The sequence below is a fragment of the Platalea leucorodia genome (genome assembly GCF_965183815.1).
Source record: "Platalea leucorodia genome assembly, chromosome: 7".
In the NCBI taxonomy this organism is placed as follows: domain Eukaryota; kingdom Metazoa; phylum Chordata; class Aves; order Pelecaniformes; family Threskiornithidae; genus Platalea; species Platalea leucorodia.
The window spans coordinates 69,425,515-69,446,452 of record NC_138829.1 but is presented as its reverse complement, the minus strand read 5'-3'; the positions used below and the strand labels follow the sequence as shown (position 1 = coordinate 69,446,452).

Sequence of the window (20,938 nt, the reverse complement as noted above, 5' to 3'; positions counted from 1 at the left end):
GAGGCATCAGATGGAACAGGTGCAGTGAAAATTTCAGGACAGTACAAGGAAAGTAGGGGTGGGCTAGGACAATCTGTATTCAGCACTAGCAGGTAAGAAATAAAATGCAGTCTGCACAGATGGAGTAAGTGCCATTGCTAAGAAACATGACTGTCCTTTCGCTAAGTGTCTGAAACATTCAGGGTAACCACAGTAACAGGGAGCACATGTAAACATTGTATTATTTTTCCTATGATTTTTTATTTGAACCAATACAAATGTTTCTTTCTTTCCTCTTCTGTGATTGTCAGGAAAGAGAATCAATAACTTCAGGAAGAAAAAAAAAAGAAGTAAGAAGCCTTCAAATACACAATGGATTCCTGAACTTCCATTCAAAATTCATCCACTCCCTCTGGCTGGAATGGGAAATGGAAGTGCCCAACTGATGGTGAAGGAAGGCGAATCTCAGCTGGGGTTTTCCATCAGACGAACATAAACATCCTTTGTACCAGCAACATCCACTAAGGTAAGCTAGCTATGTATTTAAACAAATACCATATAATAAACCCACCAAGAACAATGCAGCATCTTTATCTCCAAGTCAATCAACTCTGTCTTTCTGGATTGTGGAAAACAAATGCGGAGAACATGCCCTTCAGCAGACATTCTCCATTAGCACAACGTACAACCATTTTAACAAAAGTCTCGCTTGGTCTAAGCTCCCCTGCTGTCGCGGTTATAGCATTGCTTACCCAGAACCTCAGAAATGCATTCTAGTTTCCACTATTAAAGCGCACCTTTCAAATAAAATTAAAAAAAAAAGGCAACAGAAATGGCCAAACATTAAATGAACTAGCAGAAAAGGGACTCAAGTGAAGGAACAAGCCTATCCTTGTACCTTTTTTTGTTGTTCCACAGCACTGGACACATTTAAAAGATCAGTGAAGTCATGAAGTTAAAATAACTTTTTGCAAACAGTAGGTGGAAGGTGGGCAACGCACTAATTGAGCTCAAAGGAAGCTGCCTTTATACTTCATTCTGCAATATTCACTCCATTTCCAGAAGTTTTACACCCAGCGAGCTCGATTCCAACAGTAAAGGGATTATGTGGGCAAGTCCAACCACTCACTGATGGTATGGACAGCGGTAACAGATCACAGCTCCTGGATAGGCAGCACCAGAGCATACAGGAATAACAACAGTGGCATGGATACCAAACTTGTATCCTCTCTATTCAAGATACCATGCACCAGAAGAAGTTTCTTATTTCAGGTACACCAAGTTACCCTTACGCATCAAAAATGCCAGGAGGGAAAAGACGCCATGCCAAATTTATTCAAAAATCCTTAAAATACAGCTGAGGATCTTGGAGAGCAATAGCAAACAATCCCTGAACATCCTGATGAAGTGGGTATTATTCCTCTCTGAGAAAATTAAGTCAGAGATTTTGAAGTCAATTGTCACAAGTTACACAGCAAGTATATGCAAAACAAGAAGCTGAACTCTATATGGATCCCGCTAACAAGGAGATTACCCATCTGCTTCAAGTTAGACATGCTGCCGGTACCTTGCTGAATTAGACCTTTTGTGGCCATTTAAAACACTGGACCAGTCTACATAGCCAAAGCTAGATAAATTAAAAATGTGTAAAATAAGAACTGAGTCAAGTAGCATTATAAAATTATAAGTTTATTGCAAAGTAAAATGAGTTTTTCCCCTCCACAGCACATGCCAGAACTGTTAAAATTTTATACTTTCAGCTGAATATTACTCAAAAATCATATCCAAATTATCAGAACCAAACTTAACATTTGTATGTGTATTCACTTTCACAAAAGACTACCCTGCATTTGTTTATGATTGATGGGCTTATCCAAATATTTTTCAATTAAAGGCAATTAACTCAAGTAGTTGAAGAAAATCCTTAATAAATGATTCCTTAGCCAAACTACAGTTTAAGTATTTTAGGAACAAAACAGGGAGTCAATCAAAAAAAAAGGACTTGATTACTATTTACAATGGTCATCTCAACAATTGTTTGGGTCATCTCTGCTCATCATCACAGTACACTCCAGTTTTGAACATGCTGCTTAGCAAATTAATTACCACAGTTAAACAAGACAGCGAATCAGTCCACATCTTCAACTAGAGAAATTCCTTCCTTTTTTTCTAGCTTGGATACCTGCAAGTTAAAAAGAAACTGATTCAATAGTAAAAATAAGTTTGCATTTAACATCTCCTGTCTTTTCAGGCTTCTGTCACAAAACAGTGTAGAGCCTAGATTTATCAGGAACTGACAGCGGGAGACGCTCTAGGGGACAACTGGGCTGAACAGGATGTTAGTGGCAGTCAAAAGAGAAGGTCAAACTTCTTCCCACCCACCCCCTTGGCCTCCCCCTGGCTGCATGCTCCCATCAGTTCCTAGCTTTTTGTCAGTCTGGTGACTTCATTTGGCTGACCAAGGCGCGAGACAAGCACCAAAGCCATCTCAGAAGCCAGGAGAGACAGGAGGGGAGGCAAGACTGCCCTTTCAGAGAGAGCTGTCAGATCAGATCAGGCCATAACCTGGAACCCTGCCCTTAACAGAGAGCCTAGAATAATTAAAATGAACATATGCACACACACACAAATTTATAAAACTGACTCTCACTATTCTTAAGACTTAAGAAAAGGAATTACCTTATATTAAGCTAAGCTGTTGTTAAGACTAACAATATAAACAGTTTCAGAAAGGATTCTACAAACTCATGAAGGATAGACCAAGAGCAAGAACTAAACACGATGTTCTGCACGTTATCTCTAACTCTGGAAAATTCAGTTTTACATTCCCCAAATCTACGGGGATCTATAGGGAGGGTCATACTATAAATTTTCTTCCTTCAACATCTGCTACTGCTCGTGAAAAAGACGAACATGGATACTCAGGTTGATAAATCTTTTGGTTTGACCAAACACAGCTCATCTTGTGGTATCACCAGTAAGCACTGGAAAAAGCAGAAGACAGATTGCAGATACCTAATCCTTGGGGGTAGGTGTGCCAGCTTTCTTCTGAGCTATGTCACAGTTCCTTCAAATTATGCCAGCTATTAAAATCCCAATTAACATTTTGGCACCTAGAAATTGTTAACTCTGACCACACATCCTTTACCTCAGACGTAACTCAAAGGCAGAAGCTACAGACAGTGCTACTGGAGTTCCTGGGGTTGCTCTAAACCACTAGAAATTTCATCACCCAGGTGGAACCTTTCAGCTAAGTAGAGCTGAATGACATTAAGACTCCAAGGGTAAATCTGGCAATTCCCAGAAAATGCTGATCTCCACCTCCTCTTACCCCTGTTCCTTCTGCAGCAAATACAGAGGGAATTTTGCATTTAAAAGAGTGGATAACTAAATTGCCTCGACTACACTACAAACATCCAAAGAAGAAACGTACTTTCCACAAATCCAACAGATTTCTCTATCATTAGCACTCAAAACCATTTCCTTTCACAAATGAGCTCAAGCTGTAACATGACTCTTCTACAGGAAAACCCGGCATTACCTAACTAAAGGTGTTTTCTGGCAAAACTATATCATTTAGAGTTTATGCCGTATTTTCACAGTCCTGTTACCATGCCAGAAAAACCTTCAGTGCAGATTAAGTCCCGGAAGCATAATTAGCAGTGAGACATTGTCCTAGAGAGTGATTCTCTTCAGAATTACAATTGTGCTGAATATGCATAATAAGTGGAATTACTTACAGTATTCCCTTTCTTGTATAGGGCAGATTTGACTCACATTATTGCAAGTCATTATTTTCCAGTCTTGCAAAAAGCTATCCGTATCTATGAGGTATCAGTTCAGGTTACTGTTGCCTACATAACAGATTCTTCCCCAAACTTGACTTCCAGTTTTCAGGAATAAATTGCAATGGCCAGTACCCTTGCACAGCACAACTACTATTCCATACAAATCTAGTTAAAGAGTGTAACAATATCCTGGAGCATTAAAAGATCTTAATCACATTTACTGTAAGCATAAAATAATTACATTTTGGTCCAGACCCTACAAAAATATTTTACCCAACTCCCACTGAGGCCAAAAGAACTTTTGTCCTGGACTTCAGCAGGAAATAGTCCAAAATGATGGAAAAAAAACCCCCACCATAGAGACCTACAAAAAAGTGCTGCACATGGTAGCTTTTATCCTAGGTTTCAAGGTAATAAAACACTATTACAGCATGTCTGGCATTTCACAGACGAGGGAATTAATATTTTATTACCTATATAAACATATTCTTAAAAGCAACTGAGCTGTAAAATCTCTGGCACAGAAAACTTCAAGGTGCTAAAATTCTTCAGCCCAGCACTTTTGCCATAAAAAATGCATTAAAATAACATTGAAGGTGTGACTAAAAACTACAAAAAGTTAATCACGGTTTTGATAGTTGCTTGAGCCCCTCCACACCTCCCAGTGCTCAAACTAAGCACTGCACCATTGCTGTTGCTGTACTGGAGCAAACACGTATTTGTGAGTCAACTGACTCGAGGTACAAAAAAGGTATTGTTGGAGAAGCAGGTTGGAGAAGCATTTACAATGAATCGCTGCCTCTTACTGGCTTTTCCCACGCAGATGTAGGTCAAGTCTTAATCCTGCAATTAAACAGATCCCTTCAGACAGGTCCTGAACTGAAACCGAAACACATAAGCTTGTTCTCCGCATTAGCACAAGACTATGAGTATGGTTACACCTATTAGTTTCTGGCCTCAGTACATATATTTGCTTTTTTTTTTTCCTCCTTCTTCTTGCTTTCCTAGCAATATGACAATCTGTACTTAACAATGAAAAAAAAGCAGCCTACACTGAAACCAGAGAATTCTTAGCCTCACAGTTATGTGAAAAGAACAATCACAGTTATTTCTGTATTAAACTATTATCCTAAATGCTAGTTGTCTTTTGCTGGAGATTCACTGGAACTGAGCTTGTCCCATTGCGAGGGCTTTAAATATAAAACCATATGAGAAGTAGAGGGCATTTACCTGTTGATCTATACACCTAAATTGCCAGGACCATGTGGTGTTATAAAGGAAAGGCCTCAGGTCAAATCGGTTGTCATCTGGACTGTAGTTTTCAGCATGGTAGGAAGGAGTGAGGGTGGTCATTTTATGTCTGTTAACTGAATACATCCTGAAGAAATGCTTAACCTTTGATGCCACCTGGTGTACAAAGAATATAGCTTTTAATCAGATGAAGATTCTTAGTATTTAAAAAATTTAGAGGAGAACAGTATTTTGGAGACTGCGTTCTAGTTTTACACATCCATTTTCCTCCATTAACATTTCCATAAATTATCAACCACTACTAGTATGAATCACCGTGGATGACCTTACCTATAAGAGGCATTTAAGACCATTTTCAGATACCCGCCTCCATCTCTCCACCTATCATTTACCAGTAAGGAAGTGCCTTGTGAGAAATCTAACAGTAAGCACTAGCCTCTGCAATTCAGGTGACAATTTAAACCTTTTCCTTTATGCACAAGAAAGGAAGAACTGTGTAACAGCAAAGCAGATACCTCTTCAGTATAGATAGTCTTTCAAAGCAAGAGCCATTTTCTGTCTCAGAATACATAACCAAAGGCTTCAAGAGTAGTTAGCCATGTATGTTTCAGACAGTAATTTTCCCCTGAAGGTATAGTTCTGAAGTAATTGTTTTCAAATTACCCAATTACTGTTCTAATAATTTGCAACACAAACAACAAGCTCCATTAATTTAAGAGATGCATACCAGTTTTTCCAGCATATTCTGCTACAGCTGTAGAATAATCTCTAAACACAGAATAATTAGACTATCCCTTCCAGTTGAAAGGAACTCTACTCGACCTTTCCCCAAACTTACTCTATTTTGGCAGAAATTACATGATTTTATTTTTTTTTTTTTGGTACGTTACCTCTCTTGGAGTACAAATTTCCTTCCACATGCTAATCAGCTTACAGAACATACTGTATGGTCCAGCCTTTGCAATTTTTCTTAACTTGCCATAGATTGAGAGCTCTGCATATGTCATCCCCATATCTGCCTGAAATCACACACACAGAAAGTCACTGAAAATCTTAACTATGCAAATTGTAATTAATAGTTTTATGGAGCAATTACAATAACCCAGTTTAAGCAAGGAAACACCAAAATGAAACTGCCAGTGATCAAAAAGACAAAGAGACAGTGATATTATGAACAGAAGGAAAAAAAAAACTGGAATCTCTCTGAAATGGGAGATCTGAAATTCTCCCATGAATATATTTGATTTGGCCAGTGAAAACAGTTCTTTCCTGAGAAAGATTTGTTCATTTTTCCTTCTAGGTAGCTTAAATGTAGTATGCATCAGTAAGGTAAGGCCAAATTAAGAAAACCACTAATTCTAATTCAGCAACCCTTTGCTTTATCATAGTTTTACAAAATCCTACAGTTAAATATCCAACAGCCCATGGAGGTAGTTGTTAGGCTTTCCAGTCCTCTCTTATCCAAGTGGATAGCAAAGAGGAGGGCGGGGGAAAAAGACAAAGGGCTTTGTCACCAGTCATTTCAATAGCAGTAAGGCCCTGACTGACTCTCTTTTGATATTAAGACACTTTAAAACAAACTGAGTTTCAGAACACCCATCCTTCTAAGTGCCCAAAATAGAAAATCATTCAAAAAAGGTTAATTTGCTGTTTTGGAAGCTGTTGTCAACATAGATAAGGCTGGTGTGGGATACTAATGCCGTGTCAGTAGCTTTAAGATTGCTTACAACATGCTTGTCAATAAGCATGGCTACATACAAGATCCAACAATAGTTATTGGACAAAAGATAAATTTTGGGATAAGGCTTACCAGAGCATTTTAAAGTCACTGCCCATTACCTCATCAGTTTGAGCCACGTGTCCATCCACCAGGGGCTCTAACTCTGCAGTGGGTGGAGCTGACATGATACTGTAAGAAAAAGGCAAAAAGAAAAACCTGAATTCTATCCAGTCTCATGAGTACTAGTAACAAACAGTATGGTTTGCTAAAAATCAAATGCTTCGTTCAAAACCTTTTCAGGGCATAAGCTGCTAAATGACTAGATAACACTAAAGAAGTGGCACTTGCAAGCTGTTCCAGGTTTGAAAAGCAATGTTTTATACCGAAAACATAAAGCATCTGGTTCAAACAGCTCCTTCAGCGGAATTAACAACACAAATGCTCACATACAGTAACTCCTGAGACTGGCGGCATTTTCAGCACCCAGCCAGTTACATTGTGTAAGCATAGACAATCATTTTAAAACAGAGGGATATTTTCTTTATTAGCATTTCCAATATTACTGCAGCTTAGTTCTGTCAGTAGAGAAAACCAAGCCGTGACGTCCACGATACACTGCATACAAATACAGTCACCAAATATCACTGCTTCACTACTCACCTTCTGAGGGCCGTGAGCTGAAAATTTTCAATGCAATATTGGATGAAGTTCTTCAGATCAGTCTTGCTGATTCCACCAATGGGATTGATATCAGCACTCGAGCAATCGTACTTCGTCAAGTAACCTCGGAGACTGAGCAAGAGAGGAAATTGTATATAGTAATAGTAAAGAATAATGTAACATTAATATAATATATAATAGTTTATACTATATAGAACATATATGTCAGATAAAGACAGGGAGAAACAGACTGCATATTGTTAACGTATTTATACGTAAGGGGCAAACGGGTGTTCAGCTGCAAAAGGGTTATCCTAAAGCCATGAAATTGCCAGGAGGAAGACAATTTTTTAAACACTTACAAAGCACTGCGGAACTGCTCATGCTAAGGTAATATATTTGATGCAAAACAATTAAAATACTGTCCTGACCAATTAGAAAAATAAACCCCAAAACACCCATAGAATCAGCACACACTCCTCTCCCAGCTTTTGAGGTTATCAATCTCACAACCTTATGGAGATTGCTTTAATCTTCAAGTAGTCAGCTCTAATAACAGTACTCTACCTTTTTAAAATCTATTTTTCAACTCAAAGTTCACAACTAAATTCCTAATACAGTAATTGAAAATACAACAAATAACAGATTGGAAAGTTAACCTGGTAACTGCACGGGCAAGCTCTACTGAAAACAGCTAAGGCAGGAACAGCATTTTACTGGAAAACTATGACAATACTTTGGCTAAACTTCTGAAAAATAGACAATTTTCCATTCAGGCCAATTCAACTATTTTCATTAATTTCACTGCTATCAATGTATTCTTAGCTTGTTACCTCTTCTGAGTAATAATCTACGCTGGGATTTAGTAGAGTTGCAAGGAAATGCAGCAACCTGGTCCCAGTTCACTTGGTTTTAGATTTCTAACTTTCACCAACCTTTCATCCACGTTGGCTGATCCCAGCACCAGAAGGCCCCCTGGCATCCCACGAGTCCAAAGTGTCAGCTGAGCAAAGAGGTAGGCAAGGACCATTCTTATTCTAGCCTGCAAAGCAAAATGAAAAATAAAGCAAATTTACAAAGCAGAATAATTTCCCCCCAGTCATTTTTATTTATCAATTCCCTAACAAACCCATAAAGAACAAAATGCGAGACAGGTAAATGTTAATGCAAGAAGGATGGTCTTGTGGAGAAGATGGCGAACACACGTAGGAAAGCCAGGTTCAGTATCCGCTACTGCCACGGACTTACATGACTGGGCAAGTTTATTCTACTTTCAATTGTAGAATGGGGAGTAATTACCATTTTCTACCTCCTACAAGCACTCATAAGGATCCATAAGGGATGAAGTATGCAGATAAACCATCTGTCTAACACACCCTTTTATGGAGTATTAAACTACAGGGATTTACTTACGTAACATTTGTAAAAAGTTCTCTTTGCTTTTGTCCCCATTCTGAAACTCTGCTTTTTCTAAGGGTGGCAATAATACCAAACAAACCCAAAATTCAGCCTCCAGCTCTAGCCACAATTGTGGGTGATGTTAAGCAAATCGCCATACTCCTCTGTGACTAAAGCCTTTCCCGTTGCCAAAAAGCTGATAAAGGATTCAATGTTTGCTTCCAGAGAAGACAGCTGGAATTGTCCAGTAGTAGCAGGGGAAGAAAGATCAAGTCCTCGGCTAACAAAAACTATCAGACACGATAATCAACATTTAGGCAGAATTAAAACAGAGTTGCTGGTTAGGTTGGAAGCTTTTAAGAATAGGCCAAAAAGAAAGCTGTCAAGACAACGAAAGGTACAACTGGAGCCAGGGACTAGAAGTCGCTAGGCAGCTATGTTTTCTGTGATTCTATACGATATGTATACCAGCACTACCCAGGCACAGCACCAATCCGTTCTGACACAACGAAAATGCGTAACTGGAAATGTGTATTTGAGCTGCATTTTATAAGCCTATTGAAGATTAAATACCTTCTGATGCAAAAAAATTCTCTTCCTCCTTCTAAAACTGAAGACATCTAGGAGTTGGAATGGGTAAGCTTGACATCTCACACAGAGCCTTTTACCGGCTGCTAACAGCGGGAAGTCTAGGATACATCAGCAATATTTTTGAGTCTTGACCTGCCACAACCCTACTGGACTTAGACCTGTCTATTAGAATACTTCACTGCTCATTTTCCTGACTTGGAAACTTTCTGTTGGGATGCTTTTCTAAACACCAATGCTATTGATGAGAAACAGCATGTACTATTTCCTGCTGACCAGGTTTTAAAAGTCACAAGCAGTAATTATCTTGGTCTTCTCCTGAGTTACGTGAGATTGTAGATTTCTGCTGCAGACAAGCATTTACTGGAAGCCCAGGAATCCTCAGGGACACACCACAACAGTTTCAGCTTTTCACAGCAATGCAAACGAAGGGCCCCCTCGCTACTTTACCATTTTGTACCCTTTCAAAAAAAAAAAAAAAAAAAAAAAAAAAAAAGGGAAAAAGGGTCTGACCTGATTCAGCCTACATGAAACACACCTGCACATTCTGGAGTGCCAGGTTTTCTCTGTTGCTCCCTCCGTAGACAGAAAAACGGGGAGTTCGACCTGTCACCATGCTGAAAATTCCCACAACAGCTTTCACAGCCGCATCTATGTTCAGATTGATGTGATAGCTGAGAAGAATTCAAGCAGAAGGGACTCAACTCGCACCATCTGACTATATAGAATAGCATTTAAAAAAAGCAAAAAAACCCACCCATAAAACGATGTTTTAAGGCTGCTGCCATCTCAGACCTGGTATGAGGAATAACGCTTTCCAGAGTCTGTTTCCAAATTTCCATGTCCTTCACCAAATGCTGCTAAGTTTGCCTCATATTTACACAAATAATAATAATAATAATGTCTGTAACACTCCTACTTAACGCACTTACTATTCCTCTCCCATTTTTTCCGATTTTAGAGTTTGAAAGCTTTAGATGAAAGTCTTTGCCAGAACGTGATTTTTTTTCCCAGCCCTTCTCACTTTGTACCTGCCTATTTGCTCGGCCAGAAGTTTAGCCCTGTTGCAAGTATCCTGGGAGGAGTTCTCACTAGCCATATAGCAAGTGGTAAAGATACGCTTGCAAAATTCTCGAGGATCCTCAGGGACATAGGTCTCATCATTCACAATCTTGCGCACATCAGCCAGCACATCTGCATCTGCAGACAAAGCAAAAGAAAGAACAAGAGTGGAAAATTGTTGCGCTCCTGCTATCCAGGATATGCAACTATCTTGTACGTTTCTTGTATTCCAATTAAGCTTTACACTGCTCCTCACAAATAAGATCACTCCATCATCTAACTCCCCAAACATATTTTCATATATCAAATAAAAGAATTACTGATTTTGCTCCTAATTTTGAAGCCAGAAATATTAAATCCTTTTGTTCTGCACCTTAAATAAACCTCATAGAAAATACAACCCAGTATGTACAAAGGCTTAGCTAAATGCATATGGTCTACTTAAAGCCAGTTTAAGAGTTTGAACCATGCCTAACCATGTTTTGTAGTGCTGAATTGAACAGAAGGACAAAATTCTCATGGTAGACTGAAATCCCAAAACTACATCAGCCAACATTTTGAACGATACTCTAGACAGAAACTAGTCCGAGTTCCACATCCAAGTCTTAAACTCTAAATGAAAACGATCAAGCCAGTTCAACGAACCTGAAATTTGGACACACATTTTTGCTGGAATTTCTGAAGAGATACAAAGGATTCCATTAGAACAATTGGGCAAGAGTCTACCATTAATGGCCTCTTGCTCTGTTGCACCCAGCTAATACTAACTTGTGCATAGCCACGAGTAAGCATGGCTAGCCAGACGTGCGTATCTACTTACTTCCATTCTTGACTGCCAGGCAAACCTGGTGACACATAGAGTACACTATGCAAGCTGTAGCAGAGCTGTCAATTCCACCGCTAAGAGGTAGGAGAAATCCTGCCTTGAAAATAGAGCAAGGAAGATGTTCCAAATAGCAAAATTAGAAAACATATATTGTACCATTCAGAAACATACTCTTGTAAAATGTATGTCTCATGTATAACACATGCATTGTTCAAGTCTGCTTATATTCTACTGGAGAGAAACAAACAAATGAACCAGACATAGCAAACCCTCTTAAACTCTCATCGACTGGATAATCAAACAAGTAATCAGCGTAAACCCTTTCGCTAGAAAAACTTCCAGTATGTCTTTACCCTCTAGTAAGACAGAAAAGCTAATAAAAAGGATTCTTTTTTTCCACATATTTTTCACTGTTAAACTGAATTACTAGTTCATGTCATTCAGCTGATTTTAAACATTTCCATTATGCCATTAGAATATTCTCCTTACTGAAAAAACAGCGTTTCAAAGAAATAGAAATCCCATTTATTAGGTAAGCTTGACTGTTGCTTTCAAAGGAAGCATGATTCCTAAGGAAAAGGTCTGAAGAGCACAATGAAGTCACATTTTGCATACGGGTTTTAAGTCTGAATGAGCTACCAGGAAAAATCTCAAACCTTGCACCTTGGACTAATATCACTTTGCACTAACGGCAGCACAGGATAGCAACGTGTACTGTCCCCGTGGCACAGAAGAAGATGTGTATGCCAAGGCAAAGAACAAAACCAGTTGTTCTTACCTGTTTGCTGCGCCTTAAATAGTCCCAAAGCCAACATGCAGGACCAAGGCTGAAATTACAGAACATGCTTATTCCAAGAGGGTTATGGAGTAAGACCTAAGCAAGTCAACATATTTACTGTGCTCTTCCAATGAGATACTTTCTTTACTTAAATATAAATAAGATCTTAAGTTTATCTCTTTTTTTTTGTTTGTTTCAGGTTTTTTTGGTTTTGTTTTTTTTTTAAATCAAAATAATTTTCAAGCAACAGATTCAGTATATGCTTACCTGATCTCCTCCTCAGGGCTATGATGTCTCCACTGGATTGGCATACACGTAGGTACAGCTACATCATCAGAACACGACAGAGCAAAATTCACTTTCACCCTGGGATAGGGATTCACTTTACTTGCCTAAGCAACAGGGCAGAAGAATTGGGAAGACATCGATTTTAATGTAGCATATACCTATAAAACATCAGATCTATAGAATACTGTGAAAATCAAGACATGCAAATACTTTTTAAATTCAATAACCACTCAAACTTGGCAGAGTTTACAAACATAACCTCTGTCAAGAATTCTTACCGCTAAGTTACGAGATGAAATCTCTGCTCTGTAACTTCGAACATCTTCTAAGTCCAGAGTGGCAACCAGCACCTCCTATGGAAAGGCTTTCAACATTAGATTGAGTCTACACGAACAGATAAAAAATGTTTTGACAGGCCTGCACTACAAAAAATGTTGGGGATGAAAAATGCACGCAACTTTTTTCAGTACAGATTTTTATGCTCACTTCATAAGTCGATTCTGACTCAGCAGAATTACTTACATTACAAAGTCAGCACAAGTGACTCGCTTCACTGAGTACACTAGGATGCTCATAAACCACAACAATCTTGCAATCTTTGCAATCTTTGTCCTTTTTTTCTTAGATAAGGCAATAGGAATTAACAGGGTCTCCCCTGAACACAGTGATTGCATATGCAAACATCTTCATGAAGTTCCTTCACTATGACAGCTCTTCCTCGCTTGCAAAAGCAGAAGAGCTACTGTAGATCAGGTCTAGGCAATTTAACTAGAAAAAACCTTGGATCTAATTGAACAGCATAGTAAAAATATATCTTTTTAGTCTAGAGACATGGGCCTAGTATCTGGAATGTCTGGATCGTGCTGAGCATAAATGAAGCTGTGCTAATTTCAGCTGTAACTAGCAGCCATAGGTTGAATATATTACCACATCATCAAGTGAAAACTGGGATCCTTGTGCAACGGTTTCTCCATTCATCGAAATCATGGCACAGCCATCATAATACAGACGATCACCATCACAGCCTTTCTGGTTAGCTAAAATATATATTCCACCATTCTGGGAGGAAGACAAACATGCAGACAAAAAAATGCTTTTCAGAATATAGCACCTGACAGCATGTTAGAAGACAAAATGTTATTTCTCTGTTCCTGTCCTTCTTATAATCTTCGTCTGTCTTTACATTGTGAATGATTTACGGCAGGGACTCTCTCTTGTCATTTGAAAAAGTACTTTGATGTGATATACAGGACAGAAACAAGTAATTACATAAGAAAATGTAGTAAATGAGCTCTATCCCTTTCACACTGTTGGAAGACAGGAGTCTTCTGTTATTAGCAAGAGTCGTTCCCTTAGCCCAAACAGAGAGGGCTGCACTTCTAAATTGAAATTCTAAGTTCAAATAGAGATTGAGAAAAGCAGGAAGATGATGACAGAAGCCGTGTTTGGATATCTGAGGACAGAGTAGATACTGTTAAATATAACCAAAGCACATTAAACGGCAATGACAAAGCAGTTGTACAAATTAAACATTTTTCACAGTGTAATGTACATTCATTACTTTGTATTTGTCCCCATCACTGTTAGACAGGATAACAGTCTAATAACTAAACGTCTTCTCTTCTTTAAAATAAGCAGAGCTTTCAAAGTAGAAAAATATATTTTAAGTAAGAAGATGACAGGGGAAAGTCTGAGTTTAAACACTGATTTCTATTTCCCCTTCCTGCTATCATTACCGATACTTCTCCAACTCAGTGTTGCTATGTGAACGAAAATTGGGAAAGAAACCGTCATTTTAAGGAAATGAGAGAGACTTTTGGATGGTTTTATATGCGCCAGGAAAACAACTCCCTCTGTTGACTGAATTACGAGCTGGCAGTTCAGTACATAATGCATATGGAGGGAGACTGTTTAGGCACAGATAACTACGGGGAGCAACCACAGCCACTGGCTGTTTGCCCTTTATGCAGAATGTGCACTCAACAACACCCTTCCAAGCTGGTTATTCTCTGTATGCCGTGGATTCAACATTTCATACTTCTAATTACTGAAAGTCAGTTACTCTGACTATTTCCTATCCATTATACGAGTGCAATATTTTTTTTCTTCAACGTTTAATGGAATTAAGACCAAGGACATCAAATACATTTTTGGAGCATAAGTCTCCAGAGCTGGGAGTTATCTAACTGTTTTAAGGTATTCTGACTCTTCTTTATAAATGTGCTTGAAAGATAGATTATATAGCTGGCATGCCAGTACAGAACTACGTGCTCTCATGCAAAGTTTCTTCTGGGAGTTCCCCCCGCACACGCACAGGTAGGTTTTTATCTCCCCTATCCCCATGCAAATACCAAATGGCCTCTCTTCTAGTCCGCTGCTCCACAGACCAGACAGAGCTGACCTGCAATCAAACAGCCTCTGCATTTGCGGTCACAGAGCTGGAGACAAGTTACAGTGCTTCACATGAGAGCTGATATAGCAGGGTGCCCCAAAGAAGTGCAGTCCCCCAGCCAGAGAGCTCTTCCCCTATAGCTGATTCAATCAGGCAGGGTAATTACAAGTAAGAAAACAAGAAACTAACAATGAGGACTGTCAAGGCCCCCACACTCGTATAGGAAGAAAATGCTATCTCCTGTCACAGAAGAGGAGACTGCTCTGAAAAAAAATGAGGTGCATACCAAAAAATTGATTTTTTTTTTAAAGTGTATACCTTTGCTGTGGCAGAATTCACCAAATCCACCCGGATGTGAGCCTTCCGCAGCACATGGTGACTCCCCGAAGAGTTAGTGAAAATTTCCACACCATCAAGTCCCATTTCAATATGAGGGCTGTGAAAGCAAAAGGCAGGGAAAAAAATCAGCTGGCAATACTACGGTGGGAACACTGCAGGTATCATTTAAAACCACTGACAAATAAAAACATCTATGTCATTGCCAGTTTTCTCCATGTCTGAGCTCAAACAAGGCTAGGACTCTCAAAAACATCTGTTTTTCTTGCATTGTCTGACTCTTCCGTCAAAGACCAGTCGTGGTTGCAAAGGGCAGAGAGGCTTTTGTTCATTCTGTTCTAAATAAAATGCCAGCTCCTTCACTCTATAGAAGCCTGGGTCTCAAAGAAAGAGAGAATAAGATAATCTTGTCTGAAATGGCAACATTGAGATACTCTTGCAACGTCAGTTGTCCCATTTTCCTTCTCTCTTAGTAAATCCAAAAGCATAAGGAAACAGAACCATGAGAAGACTTTTACTGCTTTTTTCTTTTTCCAATATCAAAAGAAAGAAATACTAAAAAATCACATCTTTGCCTGTAACATACCCACCTTCTGCAGTTACAAGGAAATGAATGTCTGTAACTGGGAGATTTGGGAAAACATCGGGAACATTTTGTTTATTTTGTGTTAACTGCAACACCTTTCATGCAACCACATCTCCACCCTCACCTCGCATCAGACCTTTGTGAATGGGATCTTCTTGGTGGTTGGGAAGAACTTTAAATTGTAACAGGAACTAAAATAATAACAGGAAATATTACTTAAGGGCACTAGGCTTTGCTTTCCCTTAGTGACCTTGTGTTGTTTCCTTCTGCATTGTCTTTATGCATTGTGTGATGCTGGTTATAAAATAAAGCAGAAGGATTAAGCTAACAGCTAAATAAAGAAAAATAAGTGATATATCTCAAAGTGAGGTTGCCTAGAAGCCTATGCTCTAGCTTGTCAAATATAAGAGAGCTCAGTTTGTCTGTTAAGTGCAATGCTTTGGAGCAGTTGGTCAAAGCTGAAGATAAAAAGTAAAAAAAAAAAGACCTGCTAGTACTCTGAAATTTTGAGACTAGGCACAGTAAGTGGGAATAATATGGGATTATAATTGCTAGACAAAATCGATACTAAAAATTGATAAAAAAAAATAACTGTTACTTTGACTCTAGATCAAGTTACAGAGATGGATCCATAGAGGACATTTCAACCTCAGGTTGAACTAAAAGCTGAACAATATCTGGAATGGGAGCGCCATAGTTATTGGTCATCTGTTTCCTCAGGCCGCCTTTTTCATTCCACTGCTTTTCTGTATTTCTCTCCTACCTTATGTTTCAAATGAATTTAGCTCAAGTACCTAAAACTTCTTTTGCCATCCTGCATGTAGCCTAGTGAAATCTTTCCTCACAGTGTATTTATTGCTACTAATTATATTTTAGCTTACTGGCACTTTCTGAAAGATATACTACCTGGAAGCAGAATAAGCAGATTGTTTCAAACATTTATTTCAGGCAGGTCCAGGGTATGTTTTAGTTTACTTTTCATTTCTTCTCCTTTACCTGTTTGGTGCCCAGAGTTCTTCACATATTTCTGCCCCTAGGCAGGTATCTTTGGTTGCCAGCACTGCATCCCCAAAAGGAACAGTTTCCTGTGAAAAAACAAGAACAGCCTTACACACATGTAATAGAAGAATCTACTCCATTCAGAAAGTTAACTACAAATCTAAAAAAACATAAAATTGAATACTTCTGTGAAATGAGTGACACAGTATCAATCACATTACACCTTCCTTGATTTTATACCAAGTTTAAGTAAAAAAAAAAAAAAAAAAAGGTCTAAACTGCAAATCTCTGGATTGTACTGAAATATTGTGTTGAAATTTCAGTCATATTCAGATCCAGTGCTTTGCTTCAGGACAGGACAACTGCTTTTGAATTAAACAATATACAAAACAGAGACCGTCTTTTGCTAGGAATCACGCTCATGCTTTAGCGGGAAATAGCCTAAGTTTCAGACCCTTCTTAATCAAGAAGGGTTTTTTTTTTTTATTTTTTTTACCTCAAAACACATACTCATTTCTAGTCTCAAACACAGATAAATTCAGTACCAGAACTGTGCAAAATAGGACTATCTTCAAGGTTCTGTATATGTAAATAACTGAGGCAAATTTAAAGTTTACTTGTTTTGCTGCCGAATACTAACATAAACAAGGTTAAATTATGCTCTCATTTAACGTAACTAAGAACTATCACTGAAACCTATGAATTCACAACATGACTGACAGCAGAATTTGGTGTACTGCAGTTTTATGCCACAAATTCTATTCATTTAAATGGCTAAGTCTGGAACATGCTAAAAGAAAAGAAAAAAATCCTTTACAAACTTACCTGTCCAGTCACTTCCTGAATTATCCTGGGTAGAAAATATTCCTCCACATGCCTAAAGCAGGTTTATAGGTTGTTAATACATTGTTACGTAAATCACAGCATAAAAACTGATTCTAATCTCCACCTTCTATCACCTTCTAACATTGATTAAGGAAATTGCACTTTGGTTGTACAGGGCTGTGTATGTTTAAAAAAAAAAAAAAAAAAAAGACCTTCATACTTTCTGTGAAATTAATCAGATATGTGAAGATTATAAGCTAGCAACATCCCACTTTGCTTCAGAAATGCACGGTAAACAATGCTCCATCCTAGCTATAAACTAGACCTAACAAAGAACACACCGTGCAAGTCAAATACCAAATAAAAGTTTCTCTTTTTTGCAGTGCTACTACATGAGTGACTCAGAACTCATCTGGAATTGACTGGAGTTAAGAGGACAGATGCTCAGGGGCTCTCTCAGAAGCACTTTACTGAGACCATCAAGTTAGAACCATCCTCTGACTCCAGGATGAGTGCACAGCGTCAGAGATGAGCATCAAATATATTTTGCAGCACGATAAGGTATGTAGCTTTCATCCTCTGCAGTCGTTAGAATTCTGACAGAGCTCATCCATTTCACGTTGCTTCCCAGTTCAGTACTGAACAGGATGCAGCCATCGAGCAGATAAACACAGGCTCTTCCAATCCTGAACTGCGTATATAGTTAGAAAACAGACACAAGGAAAATGACACTACTACACTGGTTGCAAGATCATTCAGCCACACTTTTCCTTCCAGCTCAGCAATTCAGTGTTTGATTGCACTTAATAAGCTTTGTAAGCGAGCTTCAATTACATAGCTTAGCTGACTCTGTCTTGCCGCTCACCCTGTAACAGCACTGATGGAGTGGATTGATATAGAGATTTCAATCCTTCTGCTGTGGCTATAAACGGCATGCTGTGTTGTTAAACAATTTTAACAGTAGCCAGCCTACTTTGCTTTGTTCCACGGGGTAAACCATCGAAGTTCCCTGTAGTTTCCTGCATTTGCCAATGATATTTTTGGTCTGATCAGAAGAATTTTCCTTAAAATATAAAACAAAAGGGCAAGTTAAGACCTGACACACAGCCAAACAAGACTAAGTAAGAACATTGATTAATACCAACTCTTTTTTTCTATTACGATGTATATTAAACAACTACTACATACAATAATTTTTAAAGTTTCTGTGTGCAGACTTCAGGGTTTTTTCTGGAGTCTTCCAGAAACCAGTGGAAATTTAGTTTCTACAAATTCAGAAAGGGAAAAGGGATAATGGAAAACATTAGTTGTCTCTCTAAAGTTTAGTAGATAGGAAGACAACTCCATTGCTCTACACAGCACTGAAGAATCTTTCTTGAAAGCCAGACAGTTCTCCGAAAGGATACGCTAATGTATTGTCTCACAAAACGCATAAAGAATTACTTACTTATTTAAAAAGATCACTCGACAATTGTAGCGAACGTTTCTGTGCAGAACAGGCCTGTGAAAATCAGAAGGAGAGTTACCAGTGGCTGAGGTCATTATATGAAATTTAAAAAGCTACAGAATCTATGTCGCTACACAAAAACTATTTTTAAGACAACACTTGACACTGTATCACTAAAGGGAATTAAACAAAACAATATATCACGTTTTAGCTTCTAATTTTTCAATTCAAATAGTTGTTTGCAAAAATCAGAGTCACTGACCACTCTGTCGGTCTCAGATACAGCAACTTCTGCCAGATCACTGGCGTGCCTGAGAAACGCAAGCAGGCCACAGGGATCCCCCTGGCTGCGCTGACTTATTTAATCAAACCTGACTCCCTATGATACTACCGGGCTAGTTCAAAATAAAGCTAGCTTTACGCGTTTATATCAATACTAAAACAAGTAGCTGTACATATGGCAATTTACAGTTATAACTTAGCACTGTCAGCACGTGACTTACAACAGTTTCAGTGATTTTGACATACACATATGTTGCCTATAAGGATGTCTGCCAGCCAAAGCGAGTTACATTAGCCCTGACGTTCCTGAAAGAGAGTCAATTTATAAAGCCCTTTGCGTTACGTATAGTACAAAGTCTTACCCAAAAGCTTACCCGTGGCAATAGGGCCCAGACATTAAGGTTCCCAATAAATAACTGTAATTATCCTATTTCTCTCCTGAAGGGCTCAACCACCAGAAATCTCTGAAAGGATTATCTTTCAGAAAGTGTTTTGCATGTCGCAGTCCTAGCCATGGTAATTAAAAGGGAAAGTAGTGCAGTTCCTAAGATGTGTTTAAAAGCTTGGTGCAGAGCCCTCACTATCCAGAAACACAGCAGGGGCAGCATTCCCTAAAGACCTGCCCCTTTATCATACGTACACAAAAAAACTTACATTCCCACATCGCAGATAATATCTTGAGTAGCTGGAGACTCCAAAAGCTTTGCCAGAACTTGAAACGAATGCAAGAGTGTGTCGGACTCATAATAGTGATCCGAGCAGCCGTAGCCACTGCGTATAAAAACACAAGAAATAAAAAATTCAGCCAAACCGGCACCAGAGCCAAGGGACCAGAACTGCTTCAGCCAAGGAAGACCTGATCTGCACAGGCAACGTGTATGGAGCGTGCAGAAGCAGCGCTGCAACGCCGTCCCTACTGACGGCACTCGGACTCGGTGGCACGGCTGGGCCACTCCTCTCGGGAGCAGCAGCCTGGGCCTAGGCAGAATTCAAAGCGCTACCGTTTCTGTGAAGGAAGACTCGCTGAAATAGGTCAAAAATTAACGGTACCAGCTACGTTTCCAAGACAAGAGACCCAATCTTGTGCTTGCAACTACAGTGCTTTTCCTCGCACTGACAGCCGCACGCTCTGAGTGACGCTTTGGGCACTGGAGCTCTACGTGGCTGGTCTTCTTACCGACCGTTCTTCGGTAATTGACTGGGAACGTACCAAACCCAGAACCAACACAGGGCTCTTACCAGATTTCGAGCTCTGGACCAAGCCGGTACCGGGCTCCTCGGCTCTTTGCGATGTCGATACCTGGAAGAGGGTTGGATTAAACACCGGCCGGACGCCCAGCCCCGGCCCGCCCTGCCCAGCCGCCCCCGGACTGCATGAACCCGGCACGGCCTCCGCTGCCGCCGCCCCACTCACTTCTGAAAATCCTCTCCAGGTTGCCCTCAAAATCCAGGGCCCACTGGTTGAGGGCGCAGGTGGCCACGGTCACCGCTCGGCCCATGGCGGCACTGCCGCCTCCCCCGCCGCTTCCGGGGCGGCGCCGGGCGCTTCCTGCCGCCGGCCGCCGGTGGCTGCCGCGCCGCGGCCGGGGGGTGAGGGCCTGGCTCCGCTCGGCGGGGCTACCGGTACCTCCCGCCCCGCTCGCAGCGGGGAGGCGGCGCCCGCTCCCCGCCCGCTCCCCGCCCGCTCCCCGCCGCCGCCGCGCCCGCTCCGCCTCCTCAGCCCATGGCTTGAG

At 39.9% G+C, this 20,938-nt stretch overlaps 1 protein-coding gene across 6 annotated transcripts; it reads right to left on the bottom strand.

Moving 5' to 3' along the window:
- Nucleotides 1-1,818: 1,818 nt before the first annotated feature.
- Nucleotides 1,819-20,738, bottom strand: NADSYN1 (NAD synthetase 1). 6 transcript variants are annotated; one of them, XM_082318926.1, is made up of 22 exons: nt 20,620-20,738; nt 20,445-20,505; nt 19,860-19,976; nt 18,924-18,977; nt 18,450-18,539; nt 17,477-17,528; nt 16,649-16,737; nt 15,049-15,166; nt 13,266-13,397; nt 12,617-12,691; nt 12,318-12,442; nt 12,051-12,117; nt 11,267-11,369; nt 10,416-10,584; nt 9,923-10,058; nt 8,334-8,440; nt 7,399-7,530; nt 6,858-6,927; nt 5,909-6,037; nt 4,998-5,174; nt 4,574-4,610; nt 1,819-2,161 (listed from the first exon to the last, which is right to left on the bottom strand). In XM_082318926.1, the coding sequence occupies exons 1-21, from the start codon at nt 20,702-20,704 to the stop codon at nt 4,605-4,607; spliced, it is 2,094 nt and encodes a 697-aa protein (XP_082175052.1). In that variant the 5' UTR covers nt 20,705-20,738; the 3' UTR covers nt 1,819-2,161; nt 4,574-4,604. The 6 variants fall into 6 exon arrangements, with proteins under 6 accessions (XP_082175052.1, XP_082175049.1, XP_082175053.1 ...); XM_082318923.1 differs by lacking the exon at nt 4,574-4,610; XM_082318927.1 differs by lacking the exon at nt 4,574-4,610 and having other exon boundaries at nt 9,923-10,035; nt 10,504-10,584.
- Between the last annotated feature and the right edge of the window lie 200 nt (nt 20,739-20,938).